Source organism: Histomonas meleagridis (genome assembly GCF_020186115.1).
Source record: "Histomonas meleagridis strain 2922-C6/04-10x chromosome Unknown contig_25, whole genome shotgun sequence".
Taxonomy (NCBI): Eukaryota; Parabasalia; order Tritrichomonadida; family Dientamoebidae; genus Histomonas; species Histomonas meleagridis.
Genome location: NW_027150831.1, coordinates 596,858 through 621,020, shown reverse-complemented (window position 1 = coordinate 621,020; position 24,163 = coordinate 596,858). Strand labels below are relative to the sequence as shown.

The following is a 24,163-nucleotide window of genomic DNA, read 5'->3' as shown; positions in this document are numbered from 1 at the left end:
TATTTTTTTGATTTTTCGACGATTCTTGTTATTTCAAGAATTTCAAAAATTTCATGTAAATAAAATATACCTGCTCAATCCTAATTATTTTTCTTGCATTAAATCAAAAATTTGTCAAAATTGAATAATTTGCAATTTTAATAAAAATTTGATTTTTTGATATTTTTGAGTAATACAACAACATTAGTGAATATTTTTTACTTAGAATTTTAAACAAAATTGATTTTAAAACATTCTTTTTGATTTTAAAACATTATTTCTGAGGTATATTTAAAACTGACATTATTAACGTCTTATTTGAATGTCAAAAAGTGACACAAAAATAGATTACAAACGAACTAAATTGACAAAAGAAAGTTAATTTAAATTATTAATTTAAGATACAACTACTTTATAACATTGTTGTAACAATGAATTCAATCAAATTTACAATTTTTTTTTTTTTTTTCATTTCAAATGAAAAATTTGAAATAATTTAAAGATTAAAAAAAAAAATTAATAACGACAACCTTAAATAACTAACACATAGATAAAATTTAACGACAATATTAATGTCAAAATCGACATTTAAAATGAATGATTTTTATGTACTAAAATAATAATAATTTCCACAAAATGAATCAATACACACAAAAACAAGCAATTAATAAATAATAATATCATTATTATGAAAAAAATTAATGTTTATTGAGTTCAAAATCTTCAAATTTCGAAATCTACAGAGTCAATTAAACAATGTTTTAAAGTATCAAAACTCATAATTTCCAATATTTTTCTGACATTAAAAAAAAAAAAAAAAATTATTCAAAATATAGTTTTTTTAGACAATACAATTCGAAGTAAACAAAATATTCTTGCAAAATCCTAGTTTTTTTTCTTCCATTAAATTCAAAATTTGTCAAAATTGAGTAATTTGCAATTTTAATAAAAATCGATTTTTTGATATTTTTGAGTAATACAACAACATTAGTGAATATTTTTTTACTTAGAATTTTGAACAAAATTGATTTTAAAACATTCTTTTTTATTTTAAAACATTATTTCTGAGTATATTTAAAACTGACATTATTAACGTCTTATTTGAATGTCAAAAAGTGACACAAAAATAGATTACAAACGAACTAAATTGACAAAAGAAAGTTATTTTAAAGTATTAATTTAAGATACAACTACTTTATAACATTGTTGTAACAATGAATTCAATCAAATTTACAATTTTTTCTCAACTAATCATTTCAAATGAAAAATTTGAAATAATTTAAAGATTAAAACAAAAATTAATAACGACAACCTTAAATAACTAACACATAGATAAATTTAACGACAATATTAATGTCAAAATCGACATTTAAAATGAATGATTTTTATGTACTAAAATAATAATAATTTCCACAAAATGAATCAATACACACAAAAACAATCAAGTAATAAATAATAATATCATTATTATGAAAAAAATTAATGTTTATTGAGTTCAAAATCTTCGAATTTCCATCCAAATAAAAATATCACAATTTACTAATAAATTGAAAATTGAAATCTACAGAGTCAATTAAACAATGTTTTAAAGTATCAAAACTCATAATTTCTAATATTGTTTCTGACATTTCTATATTTGACAAAATTATTCAAAATATAGTTTTTTTAGACAATACAATTCGAAGTAAACAAAATATTCTTTGCAAAATCTAGTTTTTTTCTTCCATTAAATTCAAAATTTGTCAAAATGAGTAATTTTCAATTTTTAATAAAAAATCGATTTTTTGATATTTTTTAAGTAATACAACAACATTAGTGAATATTTTTACTTAGAATTTTGAACAAAATTGATTTTAAAACATTCTTTTTGATTTTAAAACATTATTTCTGAGGTATATTTAAAACTGACATTATTAACGTCTTATTTGAATGTCAAAAAGTGACACAAAAATAGATTACAAACGAACTAAATTGACAAAAGAAAGTTATTTTAAAGTATTAATTTAAGACACAACTAGTTTATAACATTGTTAAAACAATGAATTCAATCAAATTTACAATTTTTTAACAACTAATCATTTCAAATGAAAAATTTGAAATAATTTAAAGATTAAAACAAAAATTAATAACGACAACCTTAAATAACTAACACATAGATAAAATTTAACGACAATATTAATGTCAAAATCGACATTTAAAATGAATGATTTTTATGTACTAAAATAATAATAATTTTCACAAAAGGAATTAAGATACACATAAACAATCAAGTAATAAATAATAATATCATTATTACGAAAAAAATTAAAGTTTATTGATTTCAAGGCATTCCAATCTTTTTTTAGGTACCCCCATAGCAGACCGAACTATCCAACATCTAAAATTATTAACAATAAAATTATAATTTAGTGCCAAAATGATTACGATTATAATATAAAATGATTTAAAAAAATCAAAATTCATGAAATGAATAAAAATTAATTTTGAATTTTTTAAGATATTTTTATTAAAAGATTAAATATTTTTAAACATTAGGAATAAATTAAAACTTTTTTTACTTAAAGTATAATGAAATTTTCACTTTTTTATGAATAAATTTAGATATTTCAAAATTTTAAAAAATCAAAATTTTGAATATAAAGATAATAAATATGAATTAAATTTAATTTAATAATGTATTAAATTTTAAAAAATTTTAAGAATTCAAAATTTTTTTTAATAAATTAAAATATTGTGGCGACCGTTAAGGATTTTTAAATAATTTAATAAAAAAAATTATTAATTTAAAATATTTTGTAATTTTAATTAAATAATTAATTAAATATTAAAACAATAAAATTAAATTTATTGATTAAATTATCAAATATTATTTAATTATAAAGTTATTTTAATTTTTATTCTTAACGGTCGCCATGCAGGAATTTTAAAAAATTGATTATAATTTTTTATATATAATTAATTCATTAATAATATTAATAAATTATAATCATAATTTTTAATATTTTATAAAATATTTATATACTATATTTTAATAAAATCATTCTATTTGATAGTTTTCTATTAAAATTATGAAAAAATTGAAAAATGTTAAAAATCAATAATTTTAATAAAAAAAAAAAAAAAATATTTTAAATTTAAATGTTTTATTAATAAATCTATAATTTTTATATTAAAAAATTCTATTTTTAAAACTTTAAAAAAATTTTTTTCAAATAAAAAAAAAAATATATATAAGAAATGTAGATTTTTTCAGACTTAAAATACCTCTTAAAATTTTCACTTATTAAAAAAATTTTTATTTCATAATTTAAAATCAATTAATTTAATAATAAATATTATTAATTAAATGCTCTAATATATTAATAACTATATTATTAATTAAAATATTAATTATAAAAAAACTTTTTTAATAAAACAAAAAAAAAAAAAAATTTCAACATTAAAATGAATTTATTAGATTATATAAATAATATTAAGTAAAATTAAGTTTAAAATAATTTAAGAATATTTTTAAAGTATTATATAAAAAAAAAAATTATTCAATTTAATTAATTTTAATATTTTTTAAATTTAAGATCAATTTTTTTAAATTGAATAAATTTTAAATTTTTTGATAATATAATAAAATTTAAAAATATTATTAAATAAATTTATTAAATAAATTTAAATATTTTAATTATAAAATGAAATTAATTTAATTTTAAAATAATTTTCTATTCTATACTTTACATTTTTCTGATGTTTATCATAAAATTGACAATCATTAACGTATTCCTTAACGTATCATTCGGACGTTAAAAAGTGACAAAAGAAGAAATAATTTTTAACAATATTACCTAATAAAATCAATAATTAAAACTAAATTTTAACTTAAAATGATATAATTAAGTTTAAACAAGTTATAATTTAACAAATATTAGTTCAAAACTAAAATTTATAAAACTTTACATTTCCAAATTTTGAACAACAAACAAACAAATAAAATCAATCATTATATTAACAAATACAAGGTTAATTATTAAAGAATTCAATCTTTAAATACTAATTTTATATTAAATAATAACTAAATCTAGACAATTTCATGAATAAAAGAAATTGAAAAAAATTTTTACTAAACCAATTTAAATATACAAGAAGTAGATTCATAATAACAATTTTCTACAAAATCATTGACTAAATTTTCGATGATCAATATCTCAATTTTAACTATAAGAAACATCATAATTTTATTTAACCAACGTTAATAATTATTAAAATGACTTAGCTTTTTTATAAACAACCTAATTCCAATATTAAATTCAAAAATGTATCAATTTTTTTAAGATTAAAAAAAATTGAAATATAATCAACCAAATAGTTATTTAACACTATTAATTGATATTTTAATCAAAATTATCAATTTTTTTTCACAATTTCTTTGTTCTAAAGATGGAATAAACGTTTTTTTATAATATGCCGATCAAAAGTGACACATTTTTTTTTGATTATTTTTTTGAAAAATAACCATAAAATAACAATTTTAAAGCTTCAATTCGAAGATATAATGAAGCCAACATGTTATAAATATCATAACTTCAAGTTAATTTAAGAATATTTTCACTCAAAGAAATCAAAGAAAATATTTGGAATTACAAAAGAAATTAAAGTCAATACAAAGAAACAATCAATACATAGATAATATTTATATCAATAAAATCAGGAAATTCAACTTAACAAAAAATTGAATATTTGTTAAAAAAAAAAAAATCCAAAAAATTAAACATAAAATCCACAATATTAAGATGTTACAAACATTATTAAATCATTTTAAACCAAATATTACCAAATTTTTTAAGATGTAAATATTTTGAAAATTTAAAGTAAAACTAAGTTATTAACCATTAAAATCATGATCTATTAACAAAAATACAAAGATTATAAATTAAAATTCTAAGATAATTACCAAAACTGACAAATTGAATAAATCTCATTTGTAATTTAATCTTAATTTTTTCCAAAAAATTTGGATAATTTAATCCAATATTACAAGGTTAATTATTTTTAGTAGGATATTTTAAGTAATTTTTGAAGATCTTTGAAATTAGTTGAATAAATTAAAATTATTGATTTCTACGTCAAAATTTTGTGTTTTTAAGAAGTATTATAACCTTTTGATTCTTTTTTTAATTCCATTTTTTAAATTTAAGTTGATTTTATTTTTTTTTAGATGTTTTGATTTGTGGCGACCGTTAACAAAAATCTAAACGTATATTAATCAAATCGACCGTTAATATATTAATCATGTTTGAAATATAATCATATAAGAATAATTGATTAATTTTATCTAAATAAAAAATACTTACAATTTGATTTTAATGATGATTTTATGGTTAATTTTTTAAATTAATTATTAATAATTAGAAAATCTCAATCAAAATCAAAAATTAAGCAAAATGATCACTAAAACATGAGAATTATTTTTAAATCTAAGTTTAAAAATGCAATTTCAAAAAATTCGAAAATTTTATAATTTTTTTACTGTTTAGTACCCCAATAATGTAAAAAATTAGACTTTTTAAATAGTTTATTTTGTATTTCAGACCAAATAACAATTGAATTTAGGCAAAAAATTGACAAAAATTTAGATAATTTTAAAATTAAATTTTTAATCATTCATACTTTTCGTAAAGCATTCAAAATAATCAAGATTAAAAGTGACAAATAATTTGATATATTATCTGGTCAGATAAACTTACTAAAAATTAACGTTTTTTAATTCTAAATGACCGTTAATGAAATATTTTTTATTAATTAAAGAACAATTTTTAAAATGTTTTTCATCAAATATTATCTAAATAAAAAATACTAAAAATTTGATTTTAAACATGATTTTATGATTAATTTTAAAAATTAGAATTAATTATTAATAATTAGAAAATCTCATTAAAAATTGAAAACTAAGTAAAATGATCATAAAAATATGTCAATGCCATTAGCTACTGAGTTTAAAAATGCAATTTTTGAATTTTTGGAAATTTTGATGATTTTTGCAGTGCAGGAACACAGCAAAATTCGAAATTGTTTTTAAATAGTTTATTTTTTACATCCATTGGCCAAATAGGAATTGATTTTTGACTACTTTATGAAAAAGTGAGGCATAGTTTAGATACTGACATGTGATGTGAAATATTATCTGGTCGAACATACTTAAACAAAATAATTTCTTATTAAAATGACCGTTAATTTTTGGTTTTGATTGACCGTTAATTCATTAATAAATGACCGTTAATAAAATATTTTTTTTTTTTTTTTTAAACAAATTTTTAAAATGATTTTTGATGAAAATCATCTTAATAAAAAATACTAAAAATTTGATTTTAAGCATGATTTTATGATTAATTTTGAATTTTTGAATTAATTATTAATAATTAGAAAATCTCGATGAAAATCAAAAATTAAGCAAAATAATCATAAGAACATATGAATGCCATTAGGTATTAAGTTTAAAAATGCAATTTTTGAATTTTTGAAAATTTTGATGATTTTTGCTGTGTTCCTGCACAGCAAAATTCGAAATTGTTTTTTAAATAGTTTATTTTTTACATTCATTAAATAAATACCGATGGGATTTTCACTGATTTACAAAAAGTACGATGTGATTTTATAATTGACATATTATGTGAAATATTATCTAGTCGAACAAACCTAAACAAAATAATTTGTTAATGGGTGACCGTTAATTTTTGATTTTTTAGATGAAATAGGAAGAAATAGAAAATTAAGGGAAATTAGGATATTAGAGCATAAATACTGAACATTCTAAGTTTAAAAATGCGAATAAAGGAAGGCAGAAACAATAAAGGAAAAATTAGTGTCAGATTCGACTTTTTCAATGGTTTATCGAAAAGTGACACATTGAAATGTGATGTGAAAAATTACTCGGTCGAACAGACTTAGTCAAATAATTTCTACGCAAAATGATCGTTAACTTCTATTTTAAATGACCGTTAACTTTAAGTTTAAGTGACCGTTAATTTACATTTTTGATTGACCGTTAATTCTTATTTTAATTGACCGTTAATTTCTTCTTGATTGACCGTTAATTCTTATTTTAATTGACCGTTAATTTTCATTTTAATTGACCGTTAATTTTGATTTCTAATTGACCGTTAATTTTTCCTTTGAAATGACCGTTAAATAAGAAATATTTATTTAATTAAAAAAGAATATTTCAAAATGATATTTGATGAAAATCATCTTAATAAAAATTGTTCAAAATCATATTTTATAGATGATTTTATGCTTGATTTTAAAAATTAGAATTAATTATTAATAATTAGAATATTTCGATAAAAATTGAAAATTAAGCAAAATGATCATTAAAACATGAGAAGTACTACTGATATTAAGTTTAAAAAATAGATTTTTGAAATTTTGAAATTTTTGATGATTTTTGCTGTGCAGCACCCAAACAATGTAATAAACTAGACTTTTTAAATAGTTTATTTGATATTTTTGACCAAATAACAATTGAATTCTGTCAAAATTGATGAAAAATTGGAAATTTTTATGAAAATTCTTCAAATTTCTTTTGACTAGTTTACAAAAAGTGTCGGGAGACATATGATGTGAAATATTATCTGGTCGGATGAAAAAACATAAAATATTTTTTTTATAAAGAATATTTTAAAATGATTTTCATCAAAAATTATCTTAATAAAAAATACTTAAAATCATGAATTCAAGATAAATTTATGATTAATTTTAAAAATTAGAATTAATTATTAATAATTAGAAAATCTCAATAAAAAATGAAAATTAAGCAAAATGATCATAAGAAAGCATGAATGTCATTAGTTAATAAGTTTAAAAATGCAATTTAAAAAATTTTGAAAATTTTGATGATTTTTGCTGTGCAGCACCCCATTAATGTAAAAAATTAGACTTTTTAAATAGTTTATTTTGTATTTCAGACCAAATAACAATTGAATTCTGTCAAAATTGATGAAAAAATAATATTAAGAATAATTCATTATTATGATAAAGTATACAAAATATTTTGAGTTTTTATTTGGTCGGACAAAAATAAGCAAAAAAAAATTCAAAAAAAAATTTCTTTTAAAACATTATAATAACCATACAACTTAGGCTGACCCTCAGTGAATCGTGACTAAATGCCACTCTTACACTTACAGGACCCTAGTTGACAAAATGTCTTCTACATTTGGTCATTAAAACTAAAGAGATTTTTATTTAAAAATATATTAATTTTATCTCATAATTTTAAAATAGTTTTAAAGTATCAATTTTTATTTTTTTTTCTGGCTTAAGAGGCCTTCAGCCATTATCTCAGATGGCGTAGCTTTGGAACATTTAGTTTCCTAAAATTCCTTAACCAGAGACCATAATCAACAGTTCCTCTCGTACTAAATCAAACTACTAACATGATACTTAATATAAATATCCAGTAGGATAAAAACAAACCTGGCTCACGACGGTCTAAACCCAGCTCACGATCCCTAATACGGGTGAACAATCCAACCCTTAGTGACTTATACATCACTAGGATAGGAAGAGCCGACATCGAAGAATCAAAAAGCTGCGTTGATTTGATCTCTTAGCAGCCACAAGCCAGTTGTCCCGGAGGTAACTTGTCTGTCACCCCAAGTCTTACATACCTAAGACTAATTAGGGATCGTTAGGCCTTACTTTCATAACTGATTCTAGTACAAAAAGACACAGTAAATTAAGCTTTTGGCCTTATCCTCAACGTAAGATTTCTGTCCTTACTGAGCTTAACTTAGGACACCTTCGCTGCTTTTTCGAAGGTGTGCCGCCCCAGCCAAACTTTCTATCTAATTCTATCCTTTTAATTAAAAAGTAAGTATAATTCCAGAAAGGGTAGTGGTTTCTCATAATCCATTATTAGTGTCCCACCTAGTCTGCACCCCTAACGAAACTATACAAAATTAGACCAAAGTGAAGCTCTACAGGGTCTTCTTTCCCCGCTGGATAATTTGTGCCCGTTCCCACAACTGTTGGTTCGCTAAGTAATAATTTGGGACAGTGAGAACCTCATAGCTCCGTTCATGCAGGTCACTAATTAAGTGACGAGGTATTTCGCTACTTTGATAAGAGTCATAGTTACCCCAGCTATTTACCGGCGCTTACTCTCCTTGTAACTATCGGTTCTGATTTCCATCAGAGCCAAGCTTTATCCGGAGTTACAGCTCTAATTGGCCGAATTCCCTAAATTATTATAACTTAATGGCCAGAAGCTACTTACCTTGAAGACCTGATGCGGTTATCGGTACGAGTAAAAATTTTTTCGTTTAAATTATCTTTTCAAGGATTAATTAAATAGCCGTAACTTAAAACGAATTTTAAGTTTTACTAAATTATTTCAACTATTCTCCAATTGATTTGATTCTTAGGAAATAATTAAAGTTATATAGGAAAGAAATCCCTATTATTTACAGTATTTAATTAATATTGATAATTTTTTAAATTTGTGTTACCACTATTTATTAAAAAAATTTTTAGTTATGAAATATCATTCATATTCCCTTTCTTTCTTTATTGAAATTAGGTTCGACTAACTCTGGGTCTATTTAAGTTGCCCAGAAACCCTACTCCTCATCAGCCCCCAGGATTTTAACCTGGATAATCGCTACTTCAATTAGGATTTGTAATAAATAACTTTTAATTTAAATTTACATTTAAAAATTCTTAAAGTTATTCACATCCCCCTACTAAATAATTATTTAAAAATTATTTGTATAGTATCAGTAATTACTATATGCGCCATTCATTTTCGAGGCCAGAGTATTCGGCGGGGGAGTTTTAACACACTCATTAACGGATACCTGCTTTTAGGGGCACCGACCCGCTGTCTAAATACATGGACTCTCTTAATGGTTTCATTAATAGTAAATTTAGGCACTTTATCTATACGTTAGGTTCATCCCTTTTCGCCATAACCGCTTACCGGTAAGAGCCCACTTGTAATATATATTCAAAGATGATTAATTTCTTTAAGAAAAATTATTCATTTTAAGAAGGTTCGAAGTTTGGAAATAAGTTGCAGAACCGGGTTCCACTACACCTCTACCCATTTCTCTACTCTCCTTAACTATTAATAAATATTACAGCTATCCTTAGGGAAAATTCGGAGGAAACCAGCTATTAGGAGGTTCGATGAGTCTTTCGCACCTATACCCATATCAAGCAAATGATTTGCACATCAATAACGCGGACGATCTTCCATCAGAGTTTCCCCTGACTTCAATCTGTACAGGCATAGTTCACCTCCATTCGGGTTTTGACAATAATACTCTATAGCCATCTCCAAAAAAAAAGAGCAGTTAATTTCTTTTCGCATTTAAATTTTAATAATTAAATACTCGTATTATAGTCAAACTCCCTAATCCGTGTTTCAAGACGGGTGTATTAATGAAATACCTTACCCTAAACAAGTTCAGGCGCTATTAACTCTCCGTTCAGGAGTTCTTTTCATCTTTCGTTCACACTACTTGTATACTATCGGTCTCTTTACAATATTTAGCTTTAGATAGGATGTACTACCTATTTTAAGATAGCATTCTCAAGCTATCCGACTCCTTTATTTAAACCTATGCTTAATTAAAATAATTGTAACGAGGCTTAAACTCTTTATAGCCATGTATTTAATCAATAGTTTAATATTTTAATTAATAAGTTTAAAAAATTACATTAATCTAAAAAAAAAGATTTTAAATTATCGAGCTTTACTCTCTTCGGTCGCACTTACTAAGAGTATCCTAGTTAGTTTATTTTCCTCCGCTTATTGAGATGCTTCAGTTCAGCGGGTTTTCCTATATAATTTAGAACAATTTTATATAAGCTTAAAATAGTTTCTCATTTTTTATTTAAAATGATTAATTAATTATTATTTGTTACTAAATTATATATGTATTTATTAATAAATTAATAAATACGCAATATGCATTCAAAGATCGAACTTATCACAAATTGAGCTAATCTAGTCGCTTATCACATTATGCAATGTTCTTCTTCGTGTAAAGAGCCAAGACATCCGTTGTTTAAGGTTTAAATTTTAAGATTGAAAATTAATTTTGTATATTATTTTTTTATTTTTAAAATTATTGTTTAAATTTTATTTACTAAACTGATCCAACGGCAGGTTCACCTACCGTTACCTTGTTACGACTTCTCCTTCCTCTAGATAACGTGATTTAATCACCTTCTTTTTTTATTAAAAAAAAATCCAATGATTTCACCGAGTCATCCAATCGGTAGGAGCGACGGGCGGTGTGTACAAAGGGCAGGGACGTATTCAACGTGCGTTGTTGACACACTTTTACAAAGGGATTCCTGGTTCATGATAATGATTACAATCATCAATCCCAACTACGTTAAAAATTATAAGAGTAGCTTTTCATTTTATTTAAAAAATGATCTTTTCAAATTAGCTTTAAATTATTCTTATTGTTTTTAACATTGTAGCGCGCGTGCAGCCCAGAGCATCTAAAGGACATCACGGACCTGTTATTGCTATCCTCTTCCTCCTGCTTAGACGCAGGGAGTCCCAATTAGAAATTAAAAATAATATTTAAAATATTATTAATTATTTAATTGGTAATAATCTCGCTCGTTATCTGAATCAACGCTAGACAGGTCAACCCACGCACCACCAACGGCCATGCACCACCAAAAATTATATCCTGAAAGAACTTCATCCTGATCAGTCATTAAAAATATCTGGTTCTGGTAAGTTTCCCCGTGTTGATTCAAATTAAGCCACAAGCTCCACCCCTGGTGTGCCCTTCCGTCAATTCCTTCAAGTTTCAGCCTTGCGGTCGTAGTTCCCCCAGAGCCCATGAACTATTGATTTCTCTAATGGTCCTACTTCTAAAATAAAAAAATAAGCCCTCGTCGGCATAGTTTAAGGTAGGAACTACCCGGGTCTCTGATCCGGTTGGATACTCCTACTCTCGCCCTTGATCGATAGAACTCCACTTGATAGATGCTTTCGCCTTAGTTTCTCTCTCATGGGTCAAAACATTTCGCCGTTCGCCATGAAATAGATCTATCCCCGATGAATCTCGTTGATCTTATTTATAACAATGTTGTTATAAATAAAAATTTCATACTGCGCAAAATCATTCAAGTATATTTATCCTTACTTTAAGCGTCCTGATTTGTTCACAGTGAACGTAACCTTTTAAAGTTACTTAATATTAATTCAGACTACGAGCGTTTTAACTGCAACAATATGGGAGCAAACTTGCAGAGCTGGAATTACCGCAGCTGCTGGCACCAGACTGGCCCTCTGCTAGGTTCCAATATAATGGAAAATTATATTCCTATATAATTTTATTATTAAAAAATAAAAATTATAACTGGTCATTACCACCTCCGAGAATTTCGAGTGGGTAAGTTTCGCGCCTGCTGCTACCCGTGGATATAGTCGCTATCTCTCAGGCGCCTTCTCCGGCAGTACGACGGTAACCGCCCGTTACCCGTAATAGCTTAATTAGGAAAAGATCCTAAGTACTGGCCTGATAGGTCACTCATTCGATTGGATTTCCTTAAAATAAAGGTAAAATTTATCATTGTATTTAATTTCCAATGAAATTTTAAAAACATGTATTAGCACAAGAATTACTTCTGCTATCCATTTATGATTTCTTTAAAAAATCTTTTCCAAGTAGATAATAAGTGTGTTAATGAGCTGTTCGCAGTTTAGTTACCTGAACTTACACTTGCATGGCTTAATCTATGACCATAGTGTGCTTCCTTGGCAGGATCAACCAAGTATAAATAATAAAAAATTGATAATTTAATTAATTTTTTTTTTTTTAATTTGTTACCACTGATTATAAATAAAAATAATTTAATAAATTCTTTATTAATTAATATTATTTTTATTAACCTAAATTACTTCTAAAATTATAAAGCTTCATTATTTAATCGAAAAAAAATAAAGAATAATTAATATAGAGTTTCTCCTATTTAATTTTTATTTAATTATTTTAAGTTTATTTTTTTTCTGAATTTTTTTACTTGTTATCCTCATAAGGGGCAAAACGACTTCATTTTCATAGGTAAAAATTTTAATAGACAATTACAGAAAAATATTTTTTAAATCGATGAAATTGTCAATTGACATAAGCAAAATGATATGCTTCAAACATCATCAATGTAACTTACGTCTCCTCAATTACAAGTAAGCCATATTGGGTTATTCTTTAATTTATTACAATATGTATCTTCGTCTGAGATATACACTTGAAGATCCATCGAAATGATGACTGACAATAAATTATCATTTGAAGTCATAAAATGCGTCAACTCGGAATCCATATGAACTGTTTTGGCCATATTTCAAGAAATTAAATGAGAATGTAATACATTACATTCATTGATACGGAACAAGCAACTTTATCCCAAAAGATATTGATGCATTTAAACTTGATCCAAATCAACTATTTTCGTTGCTTTCATTTGATAAGCAATTTCGATCATAGCTTATATTTTTAGTGCTGTTTTCGATGCGTGAAAGTGCAAGTTGATGAACTTCGTTGAATAATTATTTACTAGGGTTTATCTTTATGACAGAACTGATTATAAATCATATGCTGAAATTTTGTTAGTTATGAACTGTTTTGTACCAATCTTGTTGCAGTGTCGGCATGTAACACTTTTTAAATCCAGTATAAAATTATTTATAAATGAAGAAAATAATAAAGTATAAATTTTTAAACTCATGGGTAAAGAAGTTAATTCCACTCGACCTTTTATATGCATGTTAAATAATCGAAAACTAAGTTAACTTAATTATTTGATAGATATCATTCCAACGACATGTAATAACAAGTGAATTTTTAATTTTTTCATTATATAAAAAAATTTAAGTCTTATGTAAGAATATTAAATTAATCCAAAAGAATCACCATAATCTATGAAATGGTGGCATTATCACTAAAGAATTTCAATAAAAGACAATGAGATGATCGCTGCAAGCATTTTTAAAAAAAATTATATATATATATATATATGTATATACATATAACTTTTAATTAACAATGGAGTTATTCACTATTTTTGAGATAACAGGAGGGAAATATGCGTCATGATATTGTTCCTGATATAAATGTCTAATGTATAGCATCCACGAAAATGCCCAAAAAGCCTCTCCAACAATTGGTGGCTTATTTCCTGGATATCCAAATCTGAATGTTTTTGCAGCGTGTTTCAGTTCGTTTCTCATTTCTTGTATCTGTTCTTGTGTATAACTCTCTAGAATTTCCGGCATTTTCTCAATTTCCTTTTCTGGAATTCTTACAGAGAATTTCGAGTAATTCAAGTAAACGCCTTCGAACGGCGGCATCATTGGATCCGAAATGAAAACAGGGATACAACCGAAATGGACCACGTCGAAAACTCTTTTGCTTGGCACAATTAGATCGCCTCTTGGACAGATACAAAAGTCCGAATCGAGATAATATTCTGGAAGAGATTTAACAGTTTTAATGACAGAAGATTTATATCTACGAAAAAGTAATACTTTACCACGCGTCATGTTCCTTATGAGAGAAGTCGCTTTTTGACGAATATTTTTACTTTGGGTATTCGTGACATTATATGTTTGTGCAATGAAGGCCGTGTATTTGCGTTTGCGCGTCCAATCAATTTTTTCGGGCGGATAATTAGGAAAATATGATACAAATGGAACAGCTATGTTACGTTGGCCATGCCATGCGAGAGAAGAATTACCTGATTGTGGATTGGGGCTAACAATGATAAAATTGTCATTAAAAACAGAGTGATGAAGAACACTATTGAAATAAAGTGTTTCGAACGATGTGGCGATAATATGATCTGAACCATTCTTACGATCATACCATGGGCCAATAGAACGAACTTCTTCAATGAGTTGGCTGATATTACAGCCATCTTCATTTTTTTGGCAAGAGTAAGTATAGACTGGAATATAAAAAAAATCTGCTTCATCTGGGTTATTAGTAAGAATAGGAGATAACATTAATTCTCTGTGAAGTTCAATATCAACAAAAAATTGAAATTCTTTGCTGTCATAATTATAAACTAAATCACGAATGAATTCATTGTATGGTTGCCAGTGTTTTGATATGTTATAACAATAAATTTTGATTGGTGGGAAATAATTTCCAAAAAGTTCTATTTTTTGATTAGAATGTGGAAAATTTGGGACTTGATGAAGATTTTCATTATGTTGAGTTTGATTAAAAAACATAAATATAATTATAAACAATAATATGTAACCAATGGTGAGTTGTGTAGTTTGAACTAGGTTTTTCGGGTAGTGTTTCCGATTTTCCATGTTCGAGTTCTTCCAATCACTTTTATAGAGACAAATTTCAAAGAAATTAACGTCTTTGGATATTGCCACCCGACAAAAACCGTGATTATTGATTATAACCGTTATATGTTTGCGTGGTTATTTGGTCAATGAAATGGTCGTGTGAAATGACTTAACGGTCGGAAATCTTCGGGATATTCAAAATGAGAAAAGGAAATCATTAAATAAATTTTTAATATATTAACATTGTTATATTTAATTGGTCGTATTTTACTGGATTAATCTTAGGGTGACATTCTTATGTTAACATATAATTAACATATAATAATAACTTTATTATTAGAATATTAGGGAATATGTTATAAAAAATAAAATAAAATAAAAACAATCGATATTTCTTGGGGCATGTATTCCAATATTTTCCGTTCAAGAAAAGATATAAAGGTATATTTCAACATAAATAGTTTTTCGTGAATCAAAAAACTATTAAATTTGGGATCCCAAATTTTGGGATGATAAGCAGAAGGATGTTACAGTCAAATAAAGTTTAAATTTCAAAAATTTCCTGACAGTTTGCCAAAAATTCAATGTGTTATTTCAAACCTTGTATTAATGAGTCAAATGACATGCATTGAACGAATTGACTGACAGCTTGACTTCATTATCATTATAATGTTTGCTCTTCTCTTGATCAATACATTATCTTACATCGACGCAGTCGAAATTCCAGAAGGTCTTTCTAACGCTGATGCATGCTCAATCTGCAAGACAGTTGTTGGTGGAATTGCCGGATTCATCGGTGCTTCACCAGTTCAATCAGTCATCAAACAATTAGCTCTTGGTCTTTGCGGCAAATTCTCTGGCTCAGGCAACACACTTTGCAAGAACATTGTTAACAAGCTCCCAACAATCTTATCCTACCTCTCCAAGGGTCTCTCAAAGGCTAACGTTTGCAGCAGAATCAATGTTTGCAAGTCCAATGACGAAGAAGACGACGACGAAATCGAATACATCGAAATTCCAGAAGGTCTTGAAAACGGAATTGCCTGCTCCATCTGCAAGCACCTTGTTAATGCAGTTGCCAAGGTTCTTTCCAGCTCATCCGTCCAATCCAAGGCTACAGAAGCCGCACAAAAGCTTTGCCAAAAATTACCAAAGATCGGTCGTAACTTCTGCGACAAACTTGTCTCCAAGTATCTCGGCAAGATCATGACATGGCTTGGCCAAAAGGTTGGTGCTTCCACAATCTGCAACAAACTCAAGTCATGCAGCGGCAACGATGTTGACAGCGATGATGCATATCTCGAACTTTACCTCGAAATGGATGATGATGACTATGTTACTGAAATCGAACTTCCATTAGGTCTTTCCAACGCCGACAACTGCGCCATCTGCAAGAAGGCTGTTGGCTTCGTCTCAGCTGCCATGGGTAACAGCATTGTTCAAGCCGTCGTTAAGGCTGCTGCTACAGCTGCATGCGGTTTAATCAGCGGTGGTGTTGGCGCTGCTCTCTGCAAGACAATCGTCAAGGTTTCCGTCGGCCCAATCATGAGCTGGCTCAGCCAGAAGCTTTCACAATCCAAGATCTGCTCCAAGCTCGGCTACTGCAAGGGTAACGACATCGAAGAACTCGACTTCGAAGTTGAAGAAGAAGACGATGACGAAATCATCTTCATCCCAATCCCAGAAGGTCTCGACAACGGTGTTGCATGCGATGTTTGCAAGACAGTCGTTGGCGGCATCGTCACAATCTTAAAGGACACATCCATCACATCACAAGTCGCTGCACAAGCCGCTAAGCTCTGCAACAAGGTTCCAGCCGCTGCACAAGGCATCTGCTCAACAATCGTCAACAACTACCTTCCAAAGGTTATCAGCTGGCTCGCAAGCGGTCTCTCCAAGCTTAACGTTTGCGGCAAGTTAAACCTTTGCTAAGTGAATAAAAGGGTTCTCTTTTTCTGAAATGAATTTTTCTTATATCAATGGTATTTATGTGAAATAAGAAAATTCGAAACAGGTCATATTAATTGTGTAAGTGGTAAATTACATCATACTAATGGTATTCCAACATTTATATGTAATCTTTTAAGTCTTGCTGAAATGTACTATCATCTTCAAGAGGAAATAAAATAATTGTTAAATTCCTTATTGAACAAAAAGGAATCGAGGCAAATGAAAAAGATATTTATTTTTCTTGTTTAATATTTGTATACATTTATTAACAAATACATATACACAATCGAGTACATTCACTAAATCAAATACATTTACAGACACACTTCAAAGTGATTTAACTTTATCTTTTTATTATGCATTAACTATTTCATTATCATTTACGCAATCATTTGCATTTTTTATTTGTGATTTCGTAATTCTTTTGTAATCAATGGATGCTACAAAATGCGCATGCAAAAAAGATATAAAAAGATCGGATTCTGATAATACTTTTATTTCACCATCTCTGCTCTCATTATTTATTATTATGGTTTACAGATCATTTACCGAAAGGAACCTCACGGGCATACGTTACAAACTGTTTTAATAATTGTGTACAATCCTCGAACCAAGGTTAATAATGTTACCAAATCAATGTTTTAAATTCATTTAATGGTTGTCCAGAGCATAATTAAAGCAACACCTGGACTAAGTTGAATAATATGTTTTGTTAATAACCGTGATTCATACTTCGCTAATCTAATTAAAGCAGCAGAGGATTGAACTATGAAATATATGGGGAAAAGAATATGCAACTTTGTGGTACTCATCAAGCTAATATTCATGATTATTAAAATGCTGAAGACTGATGAATTTACACGTTTTGCTCTATACACTTCACATCATTAAAGCGCACGTTGCAAAAAGATGTGAAATTTCCTTCTTCTGAAGCTGATAATGGCATAAGAATAATAAAAACAAATCATTTGCCACTTCAGAAAGCGAAAACGAATCATAAATAATTCCATTTATTTATAATGACAACGTCAGTGGAATTTTGCATGTTAAAAACAAGAGGACTTTTGTGTGAATAATTTGTGTTTAGTTTTGGAAAATTATTTGAAGGTTTGGCGGCACTGTCTTCTTATCGAACACTATGACGTCTTTCTTCTGGAACTCTGGCTGCTCACCCATCCACTGCAGTGCCGAGTTCAAGCATTCCTGGATTGGCCCCTCGTGCACCTCTACGTTTGACACGTACAAATATATGTTGTTATCACTTGTATCGATAACAGAAGCGCCTTCGTCTGGTAATATGTCCAAAGTTGGCTTCTTTACGTGTACTTCTTCTATACCTTTACCCACTTCGAAGTTAAATATATGTAACATTGTTGCGAAGAATTGTAATTCGAAGAAGAATTGATCACCGGCCTTTTCTGCGTCTTGCATCATTATGATATTACCACCAATTGCATGTATCATATCTTTAAACTCCTCTGATTCTAATGATCTATCGACTCTATATACAGTTGGGTTATTCGCTTTCTCGACAATCAAATTAAGTAATTTCTCACCTAACGGTACTAAGTTATTAGGTGCTTTAGGTCCGATGAATAAATATATAGTATTATCTCTATTATGTGTACGGTCATATATGAAGACACCTCCAGTAGACAAATTGGAAGATTTAGGTGGTACATAATATGCTATTGGCCGATTCTTACCACGTACATCGATTAATCGATCAGTATATACAAAGTTAACTGCTCGTAAATTAGATGTAACTGCTAAAGCACGTGTGATGTTACGTACATTTAAGTTCCATTCATGTTTCTCTTTAACTTCTTTGGAAGCATTCTCTTCAATTTCACTCTCCTTATATTCATTAAAGACAAATCCGCGTGCTGCTAAGATTTTGTATTCTTCTTCCTTACGTTTAAGTTCTTCTTCTCCACGTCGAAGACGTTCGGCTTCATTACGTAATCGCTCTTCTTCTTAACCTCCATTTTTGGTACTTTTCATAAATTATTCAAATTTTTTTTGCTAAACGATAATGTTTTTTGCTGGGCAAATTTAATATTTTCCTTCATTAAAATGATATCTATATTTCGATCAGAGTTATTATAATTATATACTGGTCAAACTTCGCAAAATAAAAAATTTTGTAATCGAAAAATTTTTTCGTTTTGCATTATGTGATGATTTTAAGATGACAAATGATGAAAACCATGTAAATTTGTAAGATAATTCTTCCTAAAACAAAGACATGGTTAATCATATAAAAATAAACTAGTTTTGAAAAATATTTGACTTATTCTCTATTAAAAAGTCTGACTTCTATATAGAAAAATTCAGAAGTAGGTTATTTTTTATTGGAATTTGAATAAATAATTTTTTCAAATTTTCAAAAGATTTTTCCGGTTACATAGTGAAATGATAAATTTTTTTTTTAATTAAATTCTAATTCTCTGGGTCTTCTTTATAGTAATTTGTATCTTTATTACTTTCATCACTGACTTTGTTGGAATTTTTATTTCCTTTTTCACCTCCATAAAAGTCTGATGATGAAAGTTCAAAAGATGGTGCACAACCTTTTTGGAGTAATGGAGCTGAAGTTCCTTTAGCAAAGAAAAATGAGATAACATAAAGAGCAAACAAACACCAAAATATTACTGCAACAACGATTGGGAATGCATTTTTTGAAAATATCAAAAATCCCATAAATAAGAACATGATCCCTTTGCCCCAGAAAGTCAACATGAAAGCTAAATACTTGTAAAAATCGAAGATATGAATTTCGACCAGAATAAGTATCAAACAGAATACAATTGCAAATAAATTAAGAATGAATCCACCAACAGAGAAATGTGCAAAAATAGAATAGATGGCACATATAATCCCTAAAACTGAGGCTACTATGGATATAATTTGTATAATAAAAGGTAAATTGCATGAAACCATTGATCTTTTGGCACTTTTATAAGACTTTAGTCAAACTTGTACTTTGAATTGAAAAAACTTTGACCAAGACAACCGCTTGGTTTTCAGTCAAATACGTTAAAAAACATTGACAAAAGTTAATAACGTTACCTAATTAGTCTTTCGGTTATCTTCATAAGTATAACAAGAGCTTAAAAAGTTTTTCGAGTCGGAAATAATCGTATTGTAATATTTGGGGGGCTGATTTTTCGCACGTAAATTCAATCCATTTTGATCACCTTAGAAATTGAAAAGATAATTGGTCGGATAGGGATTAAAAAAAATATAAATGACTCGCTTAATGTACACACACTAAATTTAAATATCATTTCCAGATGATAGAACTAAATTTAGTTACATAAATTGTTTAAAATAATTTAAATTTATGAATTTCTATATCGAACGAAGATCACAACACGTGCTGCTTCCTTATGATAAACGGTCGTTGTTATGTAATAACTTTTTATATAGTTTATTGATTTCCTGTACGATAAATTTTCAATGCTTGCTCATGCAATCGTATTTGCACATCATTTCTAATGGAAACGAAACAAGACGAAGCAGCTCTCGCAAGATGCTATGACGAAATGTACCAATACATGATCAACAAAAACACAAAAGCTCTTGGTAATTTGTTAGCTGACAATTTTGTCCTTATTCATATGACTGGTTTAAGGCAACCTAAAAATGAATATCTTAAATCCATTGCAGACGGAACATTGAATTATTATTCATGTACAGACACTGACTTAAGTATTACAATTCATAGCGAAAAAGCCAAAATGATAGGCAAAAGCAAAGTTGCTGCAGCGGTCTACGGTGGCGGCCGAATCACATGGCGCTTGCAACTTAACATTGACTTAGAAAAGATAAACGACAAATGGCTTATAACGTTGATACGCGCTTCTACATATTAAATAATATCAATTCCTTCTTGTTCAAGAAGTAATTTAACTATTTCTGTATAACCATCTCTAGATGCTTTGATAAGTGCTGTTTGAAATAATTGAAATAATTTCCAAATAGTATTTTGAAATATAAAATTATTAAAATAAATTTCAAATAAAACAAATAAATGTTTTTATCATTAATGTTAACTCCTTTTTCTAATATATATTTAACCACTTCAACATTTCCTGATTTTACAGAGCAAAGTAAAATATTTTTAGGAATTTGATTGGATTCAAGAAAATATTTAACAAGATAAATATTTCCTAATCTTGCTGATACATTAATAATATTATCATTAATCTTCATTCCTTTTTTTATCAAAAATGTAAAAATTTCATAATTATGATATAAAACACATTTCTTTCCTAATTTTTCTAAATCAACAATTCCATCCAATTCACACATATACTTAAAGATATCGTTTTGATGGAATTCGATTGCTGTTTCATATCCACCTTTAAATGATGAATGATTTTGTTCACATAAATGAAAGATTTCAAGATTTCCACCTGCAATTGCATTTTTACCTGTGTTTTCTAATTTTGCACCATTCATAAGTAAATATTTAAAACATTTAATTGATCCAAAAAATGCTGAATAATCAATTAATTTAACATATTCTTGATTAATAAATGAACATCTTTCATAAAGTGATTTTGGAATTGTTTTATTAAAATCAAAATTTGTTTGTGATGAAATTTCTTGAAGTTTTTCTATTTCATCATTTCGAATTATTTTTGCAAGTTCATTTGGATTATGTCCTTCTTTAATCAATTTCTTATGAAGTTCCCAATCATTCTTTGAAAGTTCTTTGTCTTTGTAGAAAGTTTTCAATCGTTTGCATTGTACATAAATTGATGATTTAAACTCTAGAGTCTCAGCAAATTGCAAACGTATATCAATATCACGAATCATTTGATTAATTTCATTATCTGACATATAATGTGCAAAGTTTGGAGTTTTTAAATATTGAACAATATTTGGCTCGAGTAAATTGTTCTCAATCATATTTTCAATAAGATATTCTGATTCTTTTGTTAAACCACTAAGAATATTAACAAACACATCAAACATTTTGGGTTGGATTTTCTTTATCTCTTGCATTTTTGAAATTTATTTAATAAAATCCAAATATATGTCAAATTCGTTTAATTTTATAGTAAAAAAATGATATATCATTTGACTAACTACTATGTTAAAAGATAAATTGATATCAAATTTTTCAAATATTAAATTTGAAGATTGGGAAATATTTTCTTTATTTAGATTATAAACAATTTGTTTGATTAATAAAATTGTGTCCCATTCATTATTTGCTTTTTTCATTTTTTCTTGATGAAACAAAATTTGACAAATTTACTTTTCTGATAATTGAGGAGATAATTGGTTAGATACGATCAAATATGATTGATTTTTCTATCGTTGTTCATCAAGTTATTATTCTGTTTTTGTGTAAATAATGCAAAAGTCCATTTGGAATTAAAAAAAAAAAAAATTATATTTCGTTTTTCATAATGCAATTACGTATATATGTTATATATCCATAATGTCAAGAACGCTTTGTACGATGGTGCAAAATCGCTCTATTTAATATCAAAAATATTCAAAACACTTTTTATTCTTAAGCCCATTTCTGATCAATTCTTTGATCATATTTCTTACATTCGCTTAACAACATGAAGATTGACGTAGTAAACAATGAAATTTGAGAAATTTCTTTTTCGGTGAACAACTCATTAATGAAACCGCATTTTAGGACGAACTGCTGCAAGAATTTGCTTAGCAAAAACACGTGTTTTGCGTTTGTGTTCAGCACCACCCACAGCAAACACACGTCGCAATTGAGTCCCGGGCAATTAATGCACAAATTGGAAACATTTGCAGTCATTTCGAGTACGTAATGTACGATGACTGAAATTCCAGAATTCGGACGAATGTGTCCTAAAAGATCACTGCATCTTTGTAAGTATTTAATTTTAGAGAAGAAACTTTCGTTTTGTTCCTTTGTTACATTTTCGATTATTTCGTTTCGATGTTTTTCGATGATTTTTGTCACGATTACGGAATGTTTCCAAATATTTTCCGATGATTTATTTAATGTAAATCTTCTAAATGTTATATGCTCTGTAAGTCTAAAGTAAAGTATTCGCGATATTTTTTGGATTCCATCTTCGTTCACAGTCATTTCGAGTAATTTATTCGTAGCAATTGATAATATTTGCGTCATTACTTCTTTTAGTATATTTGAGTCATTAACAAATTCATGCGCTTTAGTCATAGCTTCTTTAATCGAATCACACATAGTATCAGACATAAAAATTTCGGCAATTTCTAATAATAAATGACTTTGTACATTTTTCCTTATGTCATGAACAATTTCTAACGCTGATTTAATTTTTTGGTTTTGAGTTCTCATTGAAGAAGTTTTATCGATTAATTTATATGTTAATTTATCATTTTTATTTGCTTCTTGTATAATTTTATCGATAATTTCTTCATCGGAATTTTTAATTTTATCAATTGCAAACTTTAATATTAGTTCTGTTTGAATGACAAAATTTGGTGAGATATACATTGGCAAAAGTAACAATAAATCATTAAATAATTCTTCTGTAGTTTTCACATTTAATAAATCAATGATCTTTTGGAACGGTGGATATTCCACAAAGACTCCACATAATTGTTGGATATATGGATCTTTCATTATATTATTTTGTGGTTCTTGTTCATCAGGGAATATTGAAACAGGTATTAACTTTTTATCTTCGAGTAAATTATTCTTTGTTCGACTTACGCTTATATAAAAATGTTGATTTGCTTTTTTAGTTTTTGGTGGAATTGTACTTAACTTCGATATAATTTTCCCAATTTGTTCATTAAATAATTCACTTGAATTTGTTACGATCTGTTTAAATAAGATTAAGTCGGTGCCAGTGATTAATATCTCTTTAGGAAATGATGTATATGTTTGTAAGATCTCTGTCTCGCAGATCATAA

The 24,163-nt window shown here is 27.2% G+C and overlaps 4 protein-coding genes across 4 annotated transcripts; 2 read left to right on the top strand and 2 right to left on the bottom strand.

Annotated features, from left to right (window-relative positions):
- Positions 1-14,035: 14,035 nt before the first annotated feature.
- On the bottom strand, positions 14,036-15,004 carry GO595_004228 (putative glycosyltransferase; the record flags this gene model as incomplete). Its single annotated transcript, XM_067917337.1, has 1 exon — positions 14,036-15,004. One exon carries the CDS (start codon positions 15,002-15,004, stop codon positions 14,036-14,038), a length of 969 nt encoding a protein of 322 aa, XP_067775766.1.
- Positions 15,005-15,973: 969 nt separating this feature from the next.
- Positions 15,974-17,236, top strand: GO595_004227 (prosaposin; the record flags this gene model as incomplete). Its single annotated transcript, XM_067917336.1, has 1 exon — positions 15,974-17,236. The coding sequence occupies one exon, from the start codon at positions 15,974-15,976 to the stop codon at positions 17,234-17,236; it is 1,263 nt and encodes a 420-aa protein (XP_067775765.1).
- Positions 17,237-18,337: 1,101 nt separating this feature from the next.
- On the bottom strand, positions 18,338-19,957 carry GO595_004226 (uncharacterized protein; the record flags this gene model as incomplete). Its single annotated transcript, XM_067917335.1, has 2 exons — positions 18,338-19,161; positions 19,750-19,957. The coding sequence occupies 2 exons, from the start codon at positions 19,955-19,957 to the stop codon at positions 18,338-18,340; spliced, it is 1,032 nt and encodes a 343-aa protein (XP_067775764.1).
- Positions 19,958-20,754: 797 nt separating this feature from the next.
- GO595_004225 (nuclear transport factor 2 family protein) lies at positions 20,755-21,132 on the top strand (the record flags this gene model as incomplete). The annotated part of the gene is made up of 1 exon (XM_067917333.1): positions 20,755-21,132. One exon carries the CDS (start codon positions 20,755-20,757, stop codon positions 21,130-21,132), a length of 378 nt encoding a protein of 125 aa, XP_067775763.1.
- Positions 21,133-24,163: the final 3,031 nt, after the last annotated feature.